A 22,897-nucleotide genomic window follows, 5' to 3' on the forward strand; every position below is an offset into this window, starting at 1 on the left:
GGTGTTTGTGTCGGCATATATACTCAGATTTCTATTACTGGCCATAACGGTAGTCGTCAAAGGTGTGTCCAAAGGTTCAACCCATATGAGCGTTGCTGAGTGGCGCCAATTGGTTCTTATGATTGATCCAAATCAATCAAAGCTAGCGAACGACTTGCGAGTGTTGTCCACAATCGTTCAGTTGATACTCTTGTGTTGGGCAACAGCATTGATGCTAGAGTTCCGAATCTGGGCTCACCGTCGGATCAAACAATACAGCCTTAATCTGATTCTCAGTTCGTGGTTCTTGGAAACCAACAAAAATAGACTTTATTAGTCAATAACTAACTATTAGTCTATGAAGTTGTCTGTAAAGTGCAAAAATAAAAAAATATTTTATCATCATATACTGTATTAGTTTGATATAAAATCATTTAGTTTGAATATAATTAATCATTTATATTAAGATTAAATGTAAAAATTGTAGACAATATAATATGATAACACTTTAGCTATACTGTAGATATCAGTACAGAATTTTATTGTATTCTATTGTTAAACTATTATACAGTAGTTATATAATACAGTAGTATTTGTTAGTTTAATAATTCAAAATTTTGTATATATTTTATTTAATTAATAAAATAATGTTATATTAATTATTCAGATAAATCAAATAATATATAAAACATATTTATATTTAAAGTCTTTTTAAAATTAATGTGATTTAAATAAATGAAAATTTATCAATTTATATGCCAATCGATATAATTGATATAAATTATTTTTTTTTATAGTTGTCAACATTGTTTAATTGATAAATTATAGATAAGTTTAAAATATTGCTAAACAAATCTTTAATTATTTCAAAAATGTCTTTTCATTGTATAAGAAATTTATTAAATCGATGAATCATTTTTACTACAAATACAATATACTGTACAGTACTATGATATAAATCATTGGAAACATGTCTTTATCGCAAAAATTTAAGTTTTAGTAGTTATGTATTTTCAAAGTCTTATCATTAAAAACAATACTAAACTTTTATTTCTATACATAATAGATACAGTATTATTAGTACTACAATTGTTATTAAAACTGAGAAAAATATTTTATTAATAATAGTATAAATATGTTTATTAATAGTTTTTATAATTAATTTATGTTTTAATTTTATACAATTTTAAGAAATATTTTATACAAAATTAATGGCTATTTATATGAATGAAACTTTTATCAAAAATTATGTAATCGATGAACAATTAAATCGATGTCCAGCTCTGAGAATCATTTTTTCATTGTTAACACTAATTATTGGCGTTTATATAGTCTATCGATTACTTTATCATTTTTGCCAATTATGGACACAAAGAAAGAGATCATTAATAATTACTGCACTATTTGTCGCCTTTATTATCAATATTTTGTTACATACCATCCATTATTCAGGTAATTATAACAAAAATAATTTAAGCAATAATTTATATACACTATTAAATTTATTTAATTATATTAAAATTATATACCTGTACAATATCTAATGTACCCTACAATGTTATAATGTATAATATTAATATATGTGCTTTTTTGATGTAAGAGTAAATAGTATATTAGCAAAAACATCAACAATTAATAATATGATATTATTATCATAAAGTTATATATGATATAAAAATTTATCACAATATTAAATACATGATATGATAATAATAAAGTCGTTTGATAACATATGTATAAATTTATTTTTTATATTATAAATATATTATTGCATTCTAATAGATGCTCCCATGTGCCTTATCCAGGTGGCATTAGTGTAGTCAAAAATAAATCAGAATGTTGTATATGAATGGCTAATGCAGTATAATATTTAGTACGTACTAAACATTTTAGTACGTACTGAAATGTCTCTTAAAATAGAGTATAATTTAGTACCTACTAAAATATTTAGTACGTACTGAAATGTTTAGTACGTACTAAAATGTATGGTACATTATTTAAATACATAACTATACTGTTAGTTAGTTAGAAAAATACGGTATCTATATTACAATAGAATCAAATATGATTTTAATTGATAGTTAATAAACTAATTATTATATAACTTAAAGTACTCAAATAAAATAATTAAATGATATATTAATCGTATTTTATTGTTGTATTTTTGTTTAACAATGAAATTAAATTTAAACAAAAAATTTCATATTAATTAATTAAATGTAATATTATATAATTAAATGAATTAATTTTTCTTAACACTTTTTAATTTTAATACATAAATTTTAATATTTAATTTTATCGGATTTATCTACTTATTAGTTATATTTTCTCTAAGCGATTTCAAATCAATCAAATTTATAGTTAGTTTAAATATTATCGTTAAATAACTCGTCGTCTAATGCCATTTCTTTTGATAAAATGTTGAAATCATTGTCGAATCATTTGTTTTTTGGTCAGCATTTTCTTTGGCAATATGATCAGAAAAAATGTCTCCGAAAAATCACTTGAAAATTGTGTTGTTTTCTTATTAGTTTCGTTAGTTGTCAAAACTTTAGTGTCTGTTTGATTGGTATTTGGTTTGCCATAAATTCCTAAATCTGAGAGATTAATATCTGAAAACAATAGACGACATTGATAGTAAATTTAAAGGCAAGTAATTCTTAGAACTTGAGATCAGTTGATATGACTTAAATGATGTATTAACTGATTTTGTATTAAATCCTATATCCGATAAATCAAAATCAACAAAAATGTTTACAATTTTTTTTGTATTGGATATCAAATCAGTTTTTGGTTTCTGTTTCAGTAGAGTTTAATTTTAGAGCACTGACTTTGATAATTATCATCACTTTTATCTATCATTTTAGAAATTAAATTAAAACCAATATATTATATTTCTATTATAAATTATTTACTTTTATGGCATTTCAATTATAATTACATGACTCACATTACTCATAAGCACAGTATAATTGTAATAGAGTATATATAAATAAACTATTACTTTAATTTTAGTATTTTTTTATCTTAAATTTAGTTAAAAAACAATTATCTTAATATACAAATTATATAATATTTAAATATTTTTTCATTGATATACGTTAGTTAAAATTTAATACTAATATACTTTTTATTTTGTTACAGTTTTTTAATTTAATAAAAAATAAAATTTATAATTTTTCAAATAAATAAATAAAATTTTATGTTCATATATGTGTTACAAGTTGTATTATAATTAAAATCATTAAAATTTACAAATATATATAAAATAATGTGTAAAAAAATATTTATGAATTTTTATGCAATAAAATAAATATCATAAAATACATTTTTAAAACAATACTATATTAATATTTGTATCTTAAATAAACATTATTTTTTACAATTTTTTATAAAAATAAACAATATGCATTACTCAGAAATTTATATGGTAAAATAATTATAATATATTTTAATCTGTATCTTATATTTGTTACTTTTTGTATAAATAGGATTATTAAATGAATTATTTTTGCATCAAAATAAAAAAATTATTATTAAAATAAAATAAATATTTTAGTTAATATTTATTTTGTTAACTTTATGTTTGCAATAAATAATTGTTATGTATTGATTATAATTTTTTAAATGTTTTTGTTTTGTTTAGATAAATGTTTTGATTATAATTCATTATAAATAATAATGTGTGTATTTATAAGTTTATAATATTTACTTTATAATAGTTTATTTTATGACAATTTTTTTATTAAAACTTAATTAAAACATTTCAATGTATATTTAAATATTATTATATATATTAGTTAATGATTATGTATTGATTTGTATATTTGAATATTTTATTAACAATAATAAATTAATTAATTTTTATATTCATTTAAATATTTAATTATTAATTAATCAAAAATTATTTGAAATCTTTAAAACATTTTATAAACTTTAAATTAAAATTTTTGTAATTCACACATATATATATAAATAAATATTTATATCTATTTAAATTTTATAATTTTTCTTGTGTTAAATGCTTTTTAAGTTGATTATGATTTATTATTTCTATAACTAGCTATTTATGTTGTATAGATTTAAATGTAGAGAATTATTTCATTACATATATGATTTTTTTATAAAAAATAATTCTACAAATATTTTTTAAATAAAGTTTAATTAAATAAATTATAAAAATGAACACAAAATATCTAATATCAATTAAACTTTATTGTACACTAAATGCATATGTATTAAATTATTTTTATGATTAATAGTTTATTTTAATGCTTTTCCTTTTATATTTTAGTTTTTAAATAAAATTTGCCTATTATTAGATTATAATATATGTGAAACAAATACAATAAAAGTGTTGATCAATAATCATTATTAATGCAATGCCATATCTACTATATTTTAATACGGCTACTTTTTTAAATAAAAATTGACCCTATAATAAAAAGTAACATTAAATTGAATAATTAAATACATAAACATTTTTATGCATTAAATTTAGTTATGATTCATTAAAATTTATATCATACAATATCAATGAGAAATAACATAAATTTAAATAAATATTAAATTATAAATATATAAATTAATTATTTACTAAATTCAGGTTTTATATTAAATAATTATTTTAAATTTTTTACAATATTAAAAACAATTTCAATAAAATTACTAATATTATTTAATGCTAAAAATTAACTAAATAAAATTAAAAATTATAACTAATTATTATTATAATACTAAAAATGGTCTAAAGGAAAAAATTATATATAATTAAACATGTATAACACAACTTTAATCAATGCTAACAAAAATACAAAATTTAAATACAAAACAGACCTTATAATTCATGTATATTTATTGATAGTGTTATATAATATTATTTAAACATTCAATAAAATGAATATAATTAAATTACTTATTTAGTTTAACAATAAATGTTATAACATTTTTAGGATTACTATATTTTTATTATACAATCAAAATTATTTATCTGTTCAATAAATATTATTATACCAAATAATTTGATTTTTTAATAAAAATAACAAACAAAATAATATACAAATTAGATATATAAATTGTATATTATAATATTACTTTAACTAACATTGACTATATTATATCAATGTAAATTTTTTTAATAATTAATTCTGTTTCAACTTATATAAAATACATATTTAACTTTATTTTAAACATATATGATAAATTAATACTGAAAACTGTAATGAATACTTAAATTATTGTTTAATTTAAATTATATAACTAAAAATAATTTGTTTCAAAATACTAGAAATTAGTTACTTTTTTAATCAAAACAGAATTAAAAGTTAAAAGTTAAAATATATATTGTATTAAATTGTTTATAAAATAAAATTACAAATGTAAAAACTATAATACAATTCATATAAATCTAAATAATTATAAAAACTATTTTTAAATAATATATCAAATTTATAACCTTTAAACAAAAAAAATAAGTGAAAATACATATAAATAAACAAACTAATTTTCTAATTTATATATAAATCATTTTTAATTGTTTTATTTTTTAATTTTATTTAGATTGAGTATAGATCGTTTTTTAAAAATTATAATAAAAATATGATTTGTATTTTTATGATATAATATTATTTTATGATATTAATAAATTATTGTATTACATATATAATTTTTTCTAAACATTAAATGTCAGTTATGTGGATTTATTTTTATGTATACCAATTTTTTAATAAAATAACTAACTATAAATAAATATATAAATAAATTTAATAAGTATGTATGAATATATAAAAATAAACTACACTATATTAATATAATATTTCATATCAATTAAACTTTATTATTCACTCAACTAAATGCATATATATTTACTAATTTTTATGAGTCATAGCTTATTTTAATGATTTTCTTTATTCAATTATTTGATTATAATATATGTGTTACAAATACAATTTAAATAATGTAGACTAATTATTATAAATACAAAGCAATATCTACTATTTTTTAATCAAAATTGACCCTATAATGAAAATGTAACATTTAAATGAATAATTAATTATATAAAACATTTGGTATGCATTAAAGTTAGTTATGATATATTAAAATTTATATCATACAATATAGAATATAAGATTACTGAAATTTTTTTATTTACTAAATACAAATCTAATATTAAAAATTTATTTACAATTAAATTAATTAAATTTGTTATACTAACAAAGTAGAATTATAGTTTATATAATTAACTAATATTATTTCTTTTATTTTAACGAGTTTTTTAGTTATTTTTTAAGTATAATTTATTTTTTTATTGTAAAAAGGTTTAATAATTAACTAATTATAATAAAACATTATATCTATCTAATTATTATATATGTATATTAAAATTATTTAATTACTACTTTTTATTCATTTAGTTTTGAAAACAATATAATAGATTAAATTAATATTTTAAATTCAAAAATCTGCTTTCAAAAGAGAAACTAATCTAAACTTTAATCGATGCAATCAAAAAATACAAAATACTACAAAAAAAATTAGATTTAAAACTGACCCTATAATTCATGTATATTGTTAATAGAGAGTTATAAAATATTATTTAGAAATTCAATATAATGAATATAACAAAATTACTATTGTAGATTATTTTGATTAACAATAAATGTTGTTATAAAATTTTTAGGATGATTTTATTTTTATTATACAATCATTCTCAGTATTTTCAAATGGTTTTTAAATAGAATTATTAACTTTTTTTTATTTTATTTTGCCATTTATTAGTATTATTGTTTTAAATGTTTTTATTTTATTTTTATTTATTTTATTTATATTAATATACAATTTAAATCAAACTATTGAGTATTAATATGAAAACTATGTCCAAAATGTAATATATATAAAGTATAAAAATTCTAAAACATTTTACTGCATAAATGTATTAAAAATTTGCTCAACTGAACCCTATATGAAAACTTAGTTGTTTTTTATGACTCATTATTTTATTATAGCATTAATTCAATTAAAGTTTTTTCAAATAATAATTTATAACAAAATAGAAATAAAAATTATTTTTGTAACTTTAAAAAATACATAATTAAATTCATAAATCAAAACATATAGTCAAATAAATTTGTATACCAAAAATATAAATTACATTTTAGATATAATTTTTTAAATGTTAAAAATTATTCATTACATAAAATATTTCAGTTTTCAAATATTAAATTAAAAGAAATGATTATTTTTTTTGTATTATTTAAAATTTAAATAGATTTTAAAATTTATAATCAAGTACTTAGGAAATTATTTTATATATTATTCATTTTGATACTAGTATTATAAATGATAAAAAATAATTAGCATTATTTAATTGTCTATTTATTTTACTAAAGTAATATACATATTTTATTATTGATTAAATTGAAAACAATGTTATCAATTATATAAAACATTTTATAGAAATGTATATCTAACTTTTATAATATCAAAAAATGAGTAATAACAAGTAAACATTAATTAAACATTATATATTTAATTATACAATATAATTATTATACAAAATTTGTTAAGCATTTATTTGTTAACAAAACAAATRAAATAAAAACTTTTAGAAAAAATTAATCAATTACATTAGATATTATATTAATAATGTTATAAATTTTTAAAATAATAAATATTATTTAATATTTATAAATATTATACATTTAATTATTATATATAATTAGCAGAAATAAGATACAAATGATAATAAAAATTATGTTTAATTTAATTAAATCATAAAATATATCTATTTAAATATGTAAATATTAATTTGTTATTCCTTTAAAACGTATTTTTGTAAGTGTAAAATATTTAATAAATTAATTTATTTAATTTATAAATCTAACTATATATTTCTACTGTCTTTTTATATTTAAATTGGTTAAAATTATTATTTTGTTTAATAGCAAATTTTAGTGCAATTAACAACAAAACTACTAGTAATTATATTATAAATAACACATTTTATTTATTTCTTTAAATAAAATATACATAGTATTTTTAATTAAGTTAAAAATTAACAGAAACTGTAACAAAATAAAGTTTATTACATATTATATTTAAGTATATCAATGTTATATACTAAATATGACAAATTTAAATTAAGAATTAAATAAAAATAATTATGAATATAAAATTTGACATTTAAAATTTTATTTAGTTATATTATTTTTGAATCGTCTTATATGGTATAATTAATATTTAGTTAAATCTTATAAAAAAAAATTTACATATTAAATTAAAATTTTTTTTAAATAAAAGTTTAATTATAAACGATTAATAATTATTAAATTATAATATATTTTATTATTTTAGTCTAATACAAGTAGAATAATTAAAATTAAATTATTATCAATTATAATTATATTAGAAAGTATTATATAAACTTTTTTCTAACTAACTAACAGCATAGTTATGTATTTTTAAAAAGTACCATACATTTTAGTACGTACTGAATGTTTTAGTTCGTACTAAATATTGCAATCCATTGCTCTCCACAACATATATATACATACTGTACTAATAGACTATCTATACTATATATATACTGTACTGTATATGCATTGCTTATGTAGCATACATTTTAGTATACAATTTGTTTTTAATATTATCGGCCGAAATTAATTATAACAGACATAATTTGCAAACTATTAATGTCAACAATTAATATGACTCTTGAATTTAATAATTTCTTTTTAATGCAATTATTTGATAACATAATAAAATTCTTTTGTTTGTTTACTTTGACAATAGGTTTAGTTATGAGATGAGACTTCAAGTTATGTAAGATATTAGTTGTTAACTTTAAATACAAATTGTTTTGATATTGAGTATCAAAAATAATATCATTCATGGTATCAATTAATGATAAATTTAAGCCGTAATTAGAAATTTCATTAGTAAAGTCAATCAAACTGCTAAAGTTTGTCTTGACTTTGATGACACACAGCTGTGAAGTGTCCTCAAGATTTAATACCATATTAACAAACAAATTGTTATAATTGTAGTGAGAGTTGGATATAAATAAATTCTTATAAAAAATCTTAATCCTATTGTTTGAGTCTTCGGCAGATAATGACTTCAATTTATTAATAAGTACTTTGTATGGACACAAATCATTAAACACTCGACTCAGTTGTCTTAAATAGTTTTGATCAGTATTTGATAGGCCAACAGCTGATGATTCGATAATAACTATTGAATTCAATAAATTAGTTGAAAACATTTCAACAAAATCATCAAATATTAGAAAATCTTCATTCAAATTGGTTTCAAAGTCTTCCAACTCTTTTTCTAACTCATTGAGTACTGAGTTATCGATAATTTTGTTAATTTTAAGACAATTAGATGACGATTGAATAATATTTTGAGCACATGTATTGAAAGTGTTTTTCATTGATATTTGAAATTCATGACTATTTTGATTTTCAAAATTTTCTGACACTTCTTCAAAACACTTAAACAAAATGTTTGAATAATCGCATAGTTTGGAAGAATCAATTGTTTGATTGTGTCTAATATTCAGATAGTTTAGCATTGCATTTTGCAAACCAATTGATGTCTCACTCAACTGTTGTTGTACTTCACTCACTGGTATCAAATTAGATTGAGTTGAGGACATGTTTTGTTGATCAACTGACGGTACTATTGGCTGATGATAACTGTCTTCAGTTGATATGTCTTCAGATATATTTAAATCAACGCCTCTCTGTTAGTTATCGTTAGTCACTTCCATGGACTCTTGAGTATCGGTTTCATACATATTTTTGTGACCATTTTTCTGTTGATTTGCAATATGTGTCAAAATATTGACATCTAATTTAAAAATAAAATATTAGTTGTTTCGGTTATTTATATATATATATATATATATATATATATATTTAAAAATTAAAAAAAATACTTACGATCAAAATCACATTTATTTGAATACATATTTAATAAACTAAATTATAACTAACTAACGGTATATATAATAAACAAAATTTAAGATTATTTAATTATTTTTAACGACATAACAACATTGATATCCATTGTTTTTCACAACACATATACATACAATACTATACAATCAGTCAATCAATCAAACAGACTATCCATACTATTGATATACTGTACAGTATATGCATTGGTTATGTAGCATACATTTTAGTACGTACTGAATGTTTTAGTACGTACTAAATATTGCTCCACAACGCATACATATATACTGTACAAATAGACTACCTATACATTAGATATACTATACAGTATACCAGCATTACTGTTAATATACTGTATAGTATATACATAGCTTATATATAGTAAATGGCTTTTAGTTTACGATAAATTCGCCAGGGTCAGCACCTGACGGAGCATAAAATTTTCATAAAAGTTTATTTTCACAACTCAAATGGGAGCTTCTAGTCTAATGTAAATTTTATAAAACGTTTTAATTGGCTATAACTTTTATACTAGATTCAGCCATTTATAATATTTTATGATTAATTTGATAATAATAAATTTTTATAAGTTATATAAAATATAAAGATTAAACTTATATTAATCAAAAACTTTTTTTTTGAAAGTGATAATTATTAACATTGTTTTTCTTTTATTTTAAATTAGGCTAATTAAATTAGCATTACACACATAATTTACTATATTAAATAATATATAAGTATAGGAATAATATTGAATATACAGTATATAACATTATTGTGTTAAAATGAAAACAAATATTTACAATTCTAGATATTTTTATTAGTGATTTTGTTAGTGACATAAATGATTTTTCAATAAATAGTATAAATATCAATAGTATAAGCATTTGTATATTCATTGTACGTCTAATTTTTATAACAACTAATTACTATTTACTATACTTAGTGATAAATTAACCTTTATTTTAAATTAATTTACATTAAGTTATTAATTATAATGCATTATTAGTAACATCAATATTATCAAAAATGATGAATGATATGAAAATTTTAATTGAAGAAACTGCTAACAATGTTAGGGCTGAAAATAAATAAATAAATAACAATTTAACAGTATTATTATAAGTTCATAAAACTTTATTAACAAAATTTAATGTTTAATTTAGAGATTAAGATCAATAAACAGAAAGCAAATTAATATTTTTTATTGTCTCAACAATTTTCACTAGATTTTGTTTATAATGATTTATCACAAAATTCAAAACGTTAGATAATAATAATAATAATACAGTAACTATTATTAACGTAGTAACTATTAAATGTGTTTATAATAAACTTTATATCTATATAGAAAATAAAAACAATTTTATAGTAACTACTTTTTTATACTGTAGTTGCATAATAATTATGTTTATAATTAATTTAATTATGTGTTTAGTCCATGATTATTGTTTGATTTGACTATTTTTAGAAATTAATAGGATTGCATAAAATTTACTATTCTTAATTATCAATTATTGTTATAAATAATAATTTAATTTATTGCAAAATTATTTTCAGTTTTAGCATAACTATTTAGAATCTATATATCAATGATATAAAAAAATTAAGCCTTGAAATAAGCAATTAAATTAAAAGGGGAAGTCACACAAGTTTGATATTTATTTGTTAAAAACAATATTTTTATTTTATTTTTATAAACACAGATTTTGGTTATAAATATCCTTCAATTGCATAGAATATTGTTTTATATGAGAACAGCATATGTTGTATAATACTATTTCTATTCAAGACTTAATAAGTTTGTATTATTATTAGTAAATTATATTAATTTATCAGTTGTTTACATGTATATAAATGCAAACATTAGGACAGTTAATTAATACTTATTTAATTATTGAAATTAGACATTGAAACGATTATCTAAAATAGATTAAACACAGTATGACTTTATTTTAATTATATTTTAATTTCAAAATTAGTAACATTGCCTTCAAAATAAATCTATTAATAATAATACTATAGAAGCTATCCCTGGATTACATCAATAAACACAACTAATGATCGATATATTCATAGATTGAGAGAGACATGTCTTATGACAACATACTGTAGTTAATAATAGCATAACATTTTGATTGATTTTCATTAACATTTAGCATTAAATAACAATTATATATTAGTTATTATTATATAATAATATACAGACATATTTTTAAATGATAATACAGTAAACTTATATATTAATTAAGATTAAGTGCAGCAAATGATCATTTAATGGACACTTAATTTTCTTGGATTTTTATATTTCTTATTTCCGAAAACATCTTAATTCAAATAAATGATTTAAGAAAATAACAAAAATTGATACAAATGTTTATAGACTACTATATTTGTTAGGCAATAAAAGCCAAAATTATTTTTGTTATAATCACAAATGTCATGTTAAACTTATACTGTAATAGATTATATAATATATATTGTACAGACTGTACATATGAGACTAGTTTACATTGTCATTAAACATAACTATAAATTTAACTACACAATCAATAAACTAAATATTTTTTATTTATATATATAGTTATATAGATATAATATCTGGTTATAACTTGATTTTAAACTATATTATTATAAATATTGTTATAATATGTTTCTGGCTTAAGCAAGATATTTACAAATTAATATTTTTTATATTGTCAATTATATAAATAATATTTTTTATCACTCTAATATCGACAAACTATATGATAAAAAATATTGATTACAAAATATAACAATTAACAGCATTTAGACCCAAATAATGAGTCATTTATATAGATGTTTATAACATACAAGCCATTGATTTTTAAATTAAACACATTAACTATTATCATATTCAGTATCTAATACTTTACTAATTAATATTTTTTTGATGTTTTTTAAATTTTCAAAACCGTATTTCCTTAAACCAGATAACATCATACGTCCCGTTGAATACTTTGAGCTCAAAGTGTTTTATCGTAAATACTGGTTATCGACAATGGAGTTAAAGTTTTGGACAAACATTTTGCTAACAATTTTTGGCTTCAAATCAATTAAAAATCTAATTGAAGCAATGGTTTTGGGAGAGAGACATCAAATCAACAAATATAGTCTATATTTTATTATTTATGCTATTTTCTCGTCACTAACATTAAGCCATTATCTTATTGAGCGGCCGTCCAGTTATCATATGCTACAGAATATTCTGTTTGTCGGAGAATCGAGTTTTGCTGTTATTTTATTGTTATTATTGATCCGCATTTATGTCTTAAATAAGAGAGATATGTTTGGCGGTCCAGAAAAAGATTTGGCACGACTTCTCTCATATCATAACAATTCAGACGATGAAGAGGTCATAACATACACTAAAATTATGATTGAGACCAATGGCACCAAATAGTTATTGTACTCTATATTATGCATTTGTATTAACAATTTAAATTTCTCTATCATTTTTAACACACATTTCTATGCAAAAAGGGTTATTAAGTATCATTTTTTTTTGGCAAAACATTGTTATGAAAGCTCAACCAAAAATAATCTCTAAATTAATTCATATAAACAGTCTTTTGTTTATCACATCATAATAAGCGACAATATTTTTGGCATCTATTCAATGAAATTTAATATGTTTTTAAATAGATTGTCGATTATAGACATATTTTTATTTTGTTTAATCAAAATATTTACTTAACAATACAAATATCAACATTTTAACCAGAAAACATTTGATTAACAACATGTTCATTAAACTTGCCTTGATAAATTTGCTAATTTAACAAATTATATTTTATTTAATCTATTTATAACAAATATAATAAATTTTATCATCTGTTTGAATAATAAAAATAAAATATTTTTTATACTAGTATATGAAGAGTATTTATGATAAAAACAAAAAAATATTAATTAGTCCATAATAAATATGATAAGTTAATTGTTTGTATTTTTTTATAAGTCTAATTTTTACCAATAATTAATACAATAATAAATTTATAGGTATAAATTATAACACGTGTGCATATATTTGGACTAAATATATTTTATTCAATTATATTAGATTATATTTAACCCATTTTTTATGTTTTATATCTATAATAATTTAGTGCATAGATATTAATTTATTGTATATTTTATACGATATATTGTGTTTGGATAAGTAAATGAAAAAAATTATCAATGATTTTTTTGAAATGATATAATTAATCATTTTAAAATATCGTTTGTCAATTAGTTTATAGATTAAGTATATTTTTAATAAGTGAAATGCAATTTATTTGAAAAATCAGCACTTTTCTAGACATTAATAAATAATAATAATTTTATAAATATTAAGGATATATTATAAATAAAATAAATAAGTTTTATATTTGTACGGAAATAAGTTTTTGTATAAAAAAACAATCTGTCATAAAACTAATCTAATGTTAACTTAATTGCTGCGACAGTTACTCTTAATGTCTTATATTGAAATATAATTAAATATTATTTAACATTGTATTCAAATTAGCTTAAATCTTTAATCTCGTAATGCAATTATAGATTTCATTGTATTATTAGTTATTATGACTTATTTTAGTTTAGCATAAATCTAATTAATTTAATACAACCACTAATAATAAAAAGTATTAATACAATGCAAATACTGTACTCTATGAACAACTACTATATTTTGAAATGTCTGATAAAATACATATTAAAAAACATATCAAAATTAATAATAATTAATTAAACATTTGTATGAATACTAAGATAAATATAATTTATATGCCATTTAAATTAAAATAAATATTTTTATTTATATCAAAAAAATCGCATGCATTAGACAAGTGAATCATACAATAACTAAATTAGACTATCATTTCATAACAGTAAGCATAACAACAGTTACTATAAAAAACAAAATATTATCCGATGTTTGGCTTAGTTTTAGAAATAAAAACTTATTATTAGTAACTTTTACCGAATGTATTAATTATTTGTGTGTAATATAAATTTATGAGTGTTTATGTTATTATAATTATGATAAAAAATTTATGATAAATAATAAAAATTATCTACTGATAGAACCTTGGTTATTGGTTTTAGTTGATAATCATAAAAAATAAAATAAAATCATAGATTGTGTCTATGAACTCACAGGTAGGTAAAGGTACTGTACATCAATTTATATTAGTATTTATTAAAAAATAATACTATATGTTAATTAAATTTTACACATTATTTTTTATATATTGTATATATAGACTAATAAATGTTTTTAAATATTTTAAATTTAATTTTAGAGCAACTAATAAAATTAAAAAAGATATTAATATAAATATTACTATATATGAGACCATATTTGAAGTGATTTATTATATCGAAAGATACGATAAAATAGTATTATATTAATAATTAAAATTTTGTTTGCATTGAGATTAATGTATATAAAAAATATCAAAAAAATGATAAAACATTTGCAAATTATGTCACAAATACTACTGTATTATACTTTCAATGATTGTTGTCTCAAAACTTTAAGAAAGTTTGCTAATCATTGACAGTATTACTAAATGATTAATATTAAACAAAAATATTTTTGCATTCAATTTCAACAATCAATTTAATGTTTTAGAAAAATAAATATAAATATTATTGAATTTACAGATAAAGTCATACATTATGTTTGGGTTTGGCATACGTGAGGAGTGACCACAACAACAATGTTATTGTCAATAGTAATGCATTGATAGACATACTGTACTACAGTATACAGTAGTATAGTATAATAATTTACAGTACATATCGTATACGTGATTACATACACATCAACACATAAACAACATTTCACAACAACATTAGACATGTAATTCAAATGAACTATTAGGTCATTCTAAACCAAACCAAACTATTTTTTAAATTAAATTCAAGTTTTAGATAAATTTGTTAATCAAATAATGAAAATTATTTTTAAAAATGATAAAACTTAGAAATAAATATTTTAAAAAATAAGTACAATTAAGATAGATATTGGTTCCGGGTTTGTCACAAATGTAACGGTTTTGGACTCCCGTAATACACTATACTCTAGTTGTTATCCGAGTATTCAATATAATATGTACAGTACTGTACAATACATACAATACAACTACATGTATATAATCATGTAATGTAATGTACAGTAATATCACTGTATAGTATGTATACAAACATTGAATATTCACTTAAGAAACAGTCCCTACAATTGATGCCTTTATTGGTATAAAAGCTGAATGTGTTTACAGTCGAGACTCTAATATCTATTAAAATATTCAATAAAAGTGATCATAATTTTGATGACAAACCATATCTTTATCACTGGTTTACCATCTGTTGGAAAGACAACACTCATTAAGAAAGTTATTGATATTATTGAAGACAAATATAGTCACAGATTTACTGTCAAAGGTTTTTACACTCAAGAAGTCAGATCTGGTAATTGATTTTACAATTGATTTTCATATCTGATTGGTGTTTGAATTGCATTACTGACCAAAAAGTTATTGTATTTGTTGTATACCATCGATGAATAGCAACTGAAGAAAGGATTGGCTTTGATATCATTGATATAACTAATCCATTAAATCGCAAACAATTGGCTCGCATTGACTTCAATAGTGGTCCCAAAGTTGGCAAATATTTTGTTGATTTGCATTCATTTGAATCAATTGCTATACCGTTGCTGAATATATCCAAAGAGGAGATTGAATTGTTGGACAAATCAAATAAACAGATGATTCTAGTGATCGACGAAATCGGAAAAATGGAAACATTTAGTGATGTGTTTCGTAAAAGTGTGCGACAAATGTTTGACAACGAAGTGACAACAAAGTCATACAGAATTATGGCAACACTTCCCGTCAAACGTAATGTACAATTGGCTGAAGATTTAAGAAGAAGATCGGGAAGCGATGAGATTCACATCAATCGTTCAAATCGCAACTCTATGGCTGACAGAGTGGTCAATATGTTGTGCGAGAATGCCATCCGATAAATGGCTCATCACTTGCACTTCATATCCATCTATTGCTATCATTTTGTACATTACTCTTGTATTTAATCTTTCATTTAATATAACATGTATTAACTATTTGATTGATTGTATTTGTATATATAATTATCAAACAATCTTTATATTATAATTTGTATTATAAATTGAATCCTTATGTAAATATTTGATACGATATTACAAATAACAATATTTATTATTATTATTAATATTTGTTTATTTTATCTAATTCTTGATTTTCCTATAATTTGTTTGAATAGTAATATTTCAGTAATATTATCAAAAAAATAACAATTTTATAAATAATATTTACAAATATTAATAAAATATATTTAAACATAAATATGGGAAGTTTTTTCAAATTAAAATAAAATATGTTTTCAAACATTTAATTACTCGAAATGTTATATTGATTTGAATTTTGATAGTTTTGTTTTGAAAAAATTTAATATAAAATGTGTGACTTATTTGCAATGAATGTTCTGTAATATAATATGCAAATTCTTTTTATATACTGTAGTATTAAATCAATTTAATTATAGGAAAATATAGTATATTTCACATGTTATTTGTCACTACTTTAACAAACACATTGAAATTATATAACATTTAATAAAAAAAAAACAATATTTTAGAGAAGCGATAATTTTACTCTACTCTATAATTTAACTAATATTAGCTAACATTTACATTAAATTACTGTCTAATGGTTTTGTTTTCATTTTCATTTGCCAATACATATTCTGTTTAATTATTTTCCTTTAATTTGTTTACAACATTTTCAAGAGAACCGGTTATGTTATGGTTATGTTATGAGGTATATCACCCAATTCAAGGATAACTACAAGGATAGGACAAACAGGACAGGTATGCCATCGTCGATGTGTTTCAAAACAAACTCGTTTTCATTATTCTTGATTAATAAATTTTACTGAAAAATAAAGTGAAAAATCCATTTAACACAACTTTTTTTTGATAATTTATAAGATATAGGGATATCGTTGAGTCAAATATAAATATTGAAAAACCACTTGAATATAATGCATACTTTTAATGAAAATAAAAATAACTTATTTAAATGTCTAATAGACATTAATATTAATAAAATATTGTATATATTTACAATAAAAATGTCATGTTTTGTTATTTTTTAAACTTTATAAATATTTTTTAGAGTTTAGTGTTTATTTAAAATTAAAGTTGTATTAGTAAATTAAATGCAAAATACTGTATTTATTAGATTAGTTTTTCATACTCATTGAAAATCATAGGTTCTGTATGTTTGGATAGTTTTGTTTATCTTTAGTAATAATAAATGTCCTCAAAATGTTGATCATAATAAATATTTTGATTATAAAATGAGATATAAAGTTAACTTCAAATAAATGCTATAAAACTACAAAAATGTTGCAAAACTACAAAATAATTTATAAAGATATTAAAAATGAATAAAAACACTCTTAATTAGATAAATATTGGAATTTATTAATTCATATTACGGTAATTATTAAATATATTTGTCATAATTACTTAGTGATGAAATATTAGAAAATTACGGTAATATAATTGATTTATTTTAAATATAACTACTAAATAATCTTATTTATAAACTTACCGGTAATTATTCAAAATTAAATAATGTATAGTATAAAAGTAATCTAATTTTTTTTAATTAAAAACTTATTGATATTTATAATTTACAAATCATATAATCTATTATAAATTATAAATAAAACGACAATTAAATTATCTAAAATATAAATAATAGACAACTCATGTCGAGACTTGATTTTGTTCTTTCAAAAGGTTAAGTGTTTCTATTGTGGGATCAATTAGTTGTGTCATCATTGTGTTGACCACTTCATCAGCACTGATGCGATCATTCATTTGAAGATAGAGTTGAATCAAAATTCTGTACAATTTTTCTCTGTCTAATCCTTGTATCGATGAAGTGATTGAAATAAATCGCTTCAATTCTTGTGGCTTCCGGTCTCTGACAAACTTATCGCATAAGAATTCAATCGACTCTTGAGTTAAACCCTTTGCATTGTCAATGTGACGACGAGCTTCTTGTGTCATACCATTGTAGATATAAGCGGCTGATAAATCCAGAAGTGTGTTATTGCGACCATAAATATTGAGAGTCTTATTGATAACTGTCTCCAAATTTGTCTTTTGGTTTAATTCAATGAAGATTCTCATCAGTTCCAGACTCCACGTACAGACACGATAATTGTCAGCAATAAAAACAAACTCTTCCAAAGCTTTGTCGTATTCTTACAATGAGTTGACAAAAGTAGTGATGACACTGCCATTTGGGAAGTCCATTGGGAAATGCCGACTGTATTATATCACTGAGAGGTCCCACACAATACTCCATAAATATATAGATTTTTTTATTTGTTTCCAAAACATCATAGAATTTAATGATATTTTTGTGATTCAATTTATAGACTAATTTGATCTCATTGTTGATATTATCATAGATATTGTGTTTATATTTTTTAAGATAAGACATGCGATCGCGTTTGAAGATTTTTGCCGCACATCTCTTGATTGTTAGTTTGTGGACAAACTCGCGAACCTTAGCGAAGGTTCCTTCGCCTAAAACTTCTCCTTTGATGTAATCATCGTATTCTTTATACTTAACTGTCTTCACGTCTGTATTCATGATTATAATATCTGTCATTTCATCTATTATTTTATCACTGTTTTTATTTTTCAGATCATTAACTGATATCTTATTTGCATTTATTTGAATTTGTCTATCATTAGTAATATCTTCATTATTATTATTACTTTTATTATTATCATCATCTGTATTGTTATTATCATTTAATAAACTATTATTGTCTGTCATTTTATTGTTCAAAATTTTGGTTTACAATGAATTTATAAATTGTTCAAATATTATCAATAATATATTTTATATAATAATACTGTATAAACAAATTAACTCAAACAATTGAAAATGAATGTATCATACATTAACTTATGCCATAAAATAAATGATTAAAACTTTATGAAAATGATTTCACGAGAATATTTAAATTTTGATATAAATATATAACTATAAATTAATAAATTGTATTAACTATAATAACTTAACAAACATATTAATAGTACAAATATTAAAATCTCAAAATTCTCAGCAAATTATAAACACTTTTAAAGCAATCATTTAAATTAGATTTAAAATTGATTAGAAAATATCGAAACATTTGTAAGACACACATAAATCAGAAATGCCATCAAAATTGAATGTTTTATTGTTTTCATCGATTGCCTCAACAATTGCCATCACTTTAGTAGTGTTTGGTGTTCAAGGCATCAGACAGTTGATGACAACCGGTGAATGTCGTGAAGTCTGTACATATGTTCGCATACTTTTTGGTGCCGAAGGTCTCAGTCACGAACTTTTAGTAGTTCTCATATTCCTAGTATCGGTGGTTCATGTGATCGGTGCGGTGGCCGCTATCTACACTTCATATATCGGTCTAATGGTGTTTGTGTCGGCATATATACTCAGATTTCTATTACTGGCCATAACGGTAGTCGTCAAAGGTGTGTCCAAAGGTTCAACCCATATGAGCGTTGCTGAGTGGCGCCAATTGGTTCTTATGATTGATCCAAATCAATCAAAGCTAGCGAACGACTTGCGAGTGTTGTCCACAATCGTTCAGTTGATACTCTTGTGTTGGGCAACAGCATTGATGCTAGAGTTCCGAATCTGGGCTCACCGTCGGATCAAACAATACAGCCTTAATCTGATTCTCAGTTCGTGGTTCTTGGAAACCAACAAAAATAGACTTTATTAGTCAATAACTAACTATTAGTCTATGAAGTTGTCTGTAAAGTGCAAAAATAAAAAAATATTTTATCATCATATACTGTATTAGTTTGATATAAAATCATTTAGTTTGAATATAATTAATCATTTATATTAAGATTAAATGTAAAAATTGTAGACAATATAATATGATAACACTTTAGCTATACTGTAGATATCAGTACAGAATTTTATTGTATTCTATTGTTAAACTATTATACAGTAGTTATATAATACAGTAGTATTTGTTAGTTTAATAATTCAAAATTTTGTATATATTTTATTTAATTAATAAAATAATGTTATATTAATTATTCAGATACATCAAATAATATATAAAACATATTTATATTTAAAGTTTTTTTTAAAATTAATGTGATTTAAATAAATGAAAATTTATCAATTTATATGCCAATCGATATAATTGATATAAATTATTTTTTTTATAGTTGTCAACATTGTTTAATTGATAAATTATAGATAAGTTTAAAATATTGCTAAACAAATCTTTAATTATTTCAAAAATGTCTTTTCATTGTATAAGAAATTTATTAAATCGATGAATCATTTTTACTACAAATACAATATACTGTACAATACTATGATATAAATCATTGGAAACATGTCTTTATCGCAAAAATTTAAGTTTTAGTAGTTATGTATTTTCAAAGTCTTATCATTAAAAACAATACTAAACTTTTATTTCTATACATAATAGATACAGTATTATTAGTACTACAATTGTTATTAAAACTGAGAAAAATATTTTATTAATAATAGTATAAATATGTTTATTAATAGTTTTTATAATTAATTTATGTTTTAATTTTATACAATTTTAAGAAATATTTTATACAAAATTAATGGCTATTTATATGAATGAAACTTTTATCAAAAATTATGTAATCGATGAACAATTAAATCGATGTCCAGCTCTGAGAATCATTTTTTCATTGTTAACACTAATTATTGGCGTTTATATAGTCTATCGATTACTTTATCATTTTTGCCAATTATGGACACAAAGAAAGAGATCATTAATAATTACTGCACTATTTGTCGCCTTTATTATCAATATTTTGTTACATACCATCCATTATTCAGGTAATTATAACAAAAATAATTTAAGCAATAATTTATATACACTATTAAATTTATTTAATTATATTAAAATTATATACCTGTACAATATCTAATGTACCCTACAATGTTATAATGTATAATATTAATATATGTGCTTTTTTGATGTAAGAGTAAATAGTATATTAGCAAAAACATCAACAATTAATAATATGATATTATTATCATAAAGTTATATATGATATAAAAATTTATCACAATATTAAATACATGATATGATAATAATAAAGTCGTTTGATAACATATGTATAAATTTATTTTTTATATTATAAATATATTATTGCATTCTAATAGATGCTCCCATGTGCCTTATCCAGGTGGCATTAGTGTAGTCAAAAATAAATCAGAATGTTGTATATGAATGGCTAATGCAGTATAATATTTAGTACGTACTAAACATTTTAGTACGTACTGAAATGTCTCTTAAAATAGAGTATAATTTAGTACCTACTAAAATATTTAGTACGTACTGAAATGTTTAGTACGTACTAAAATGTATGGTACATTATTTAAATACATAACTATACTGTTAGTTAGTTAGAAAAATACGGTATCTATATTACAATAGAATCAAATATGATTTTAATTGATAGTTAATAAACTAATTATTATATAACTTAAAGTACTCAAATAAAATAATTAAATGATATATTAATCGTATTTTATTGTTGTATTTTTGTTTAACAATGAAATTAAATTTAAACAAAAAATTTCATATTAATTAATTAAATGTAATATTATATAATTAAATGAATTAATTTTTCTTAACACTTTTTTAATTTTAATACATAAATTTTAATATTTAATTTTATCGGATTTATCTACTTATTAGTTATATTTTCTCTAAGCGATTTCAAATCAATCAAATTTATAGTTAGTTTAAATATTATCGTTAAATAACTCGTCGTCTAATGCCATTTCTTTTGATAAAATGTT

The 22,897-nt window shown here is 20.5% G+C and overlaps 2 protein-coding genes across 2 annotated transcripts; one reads left to right on the forward strand and one right to left on the reverse strand.

Moving 5' to 3' along the window:
* The first annotated feature begins 16,203 nt into the window (after window positions 1-16,203).
* Window positions 16,204-17,174, forward strand: LOC128960983 (cancer-related nucleoside-triphosphatase homolog). Its single transcript, XM_054307171.1, has 2 exons — window positions 16,204-16,418; window positions 16,517-17,174. The coding sequence occupies exons 1-2, from the start codon at window positions 16,280-16,282 to the stop codon at window positions 16,975-16,977; spliced, it is 600 nt and encodes a 199-aa protein (XP_054163146.1). The 5' UTR covers window positions 16,204-16,279; the 3' UTR covers window positions 16,978-17,174.
* Window positions 17,175-19,220: 2,046 nt separating this feature from the next.
* On the reverse strand, window positions 19,221-19,779 carry LOC128960985 (serine/threonine-protein kinase STK11-like). Its single transcript, XM_054307173.1, has one exon. It carries the CDS (start codon window positions 19,679-19,681, stop codon window positions 19,229-19,231), a length of 453 nt encoding a protein of 150 aa, XP_054163148.1. The 5' UTR covers window positions 19,682-19,779; the 3' UTR covers window positions 19,221-19,228.
* Window positions 19,780-22,897: the final 3,118 nt, after the last annotated feature.

Source organism: Oppia nitens, unplaced genomic scaffold, assembly GCF_028296485.1.
Source record: "Oppia nitens isolate AA-2021 unplaced genomic scaffold, nextdenovo-longstitch-racon4-pilon3 scaffold5_pilon_pilon_pilon, whole genome shotgun sequence".
Taxonomy (NCBI): domain Eukaryota; kingdom Metazoa; phylum Arthropoda; class Arachnida; order Sarcoptiformes; family Oppiidae; genus Oppia; species Oppia nitens.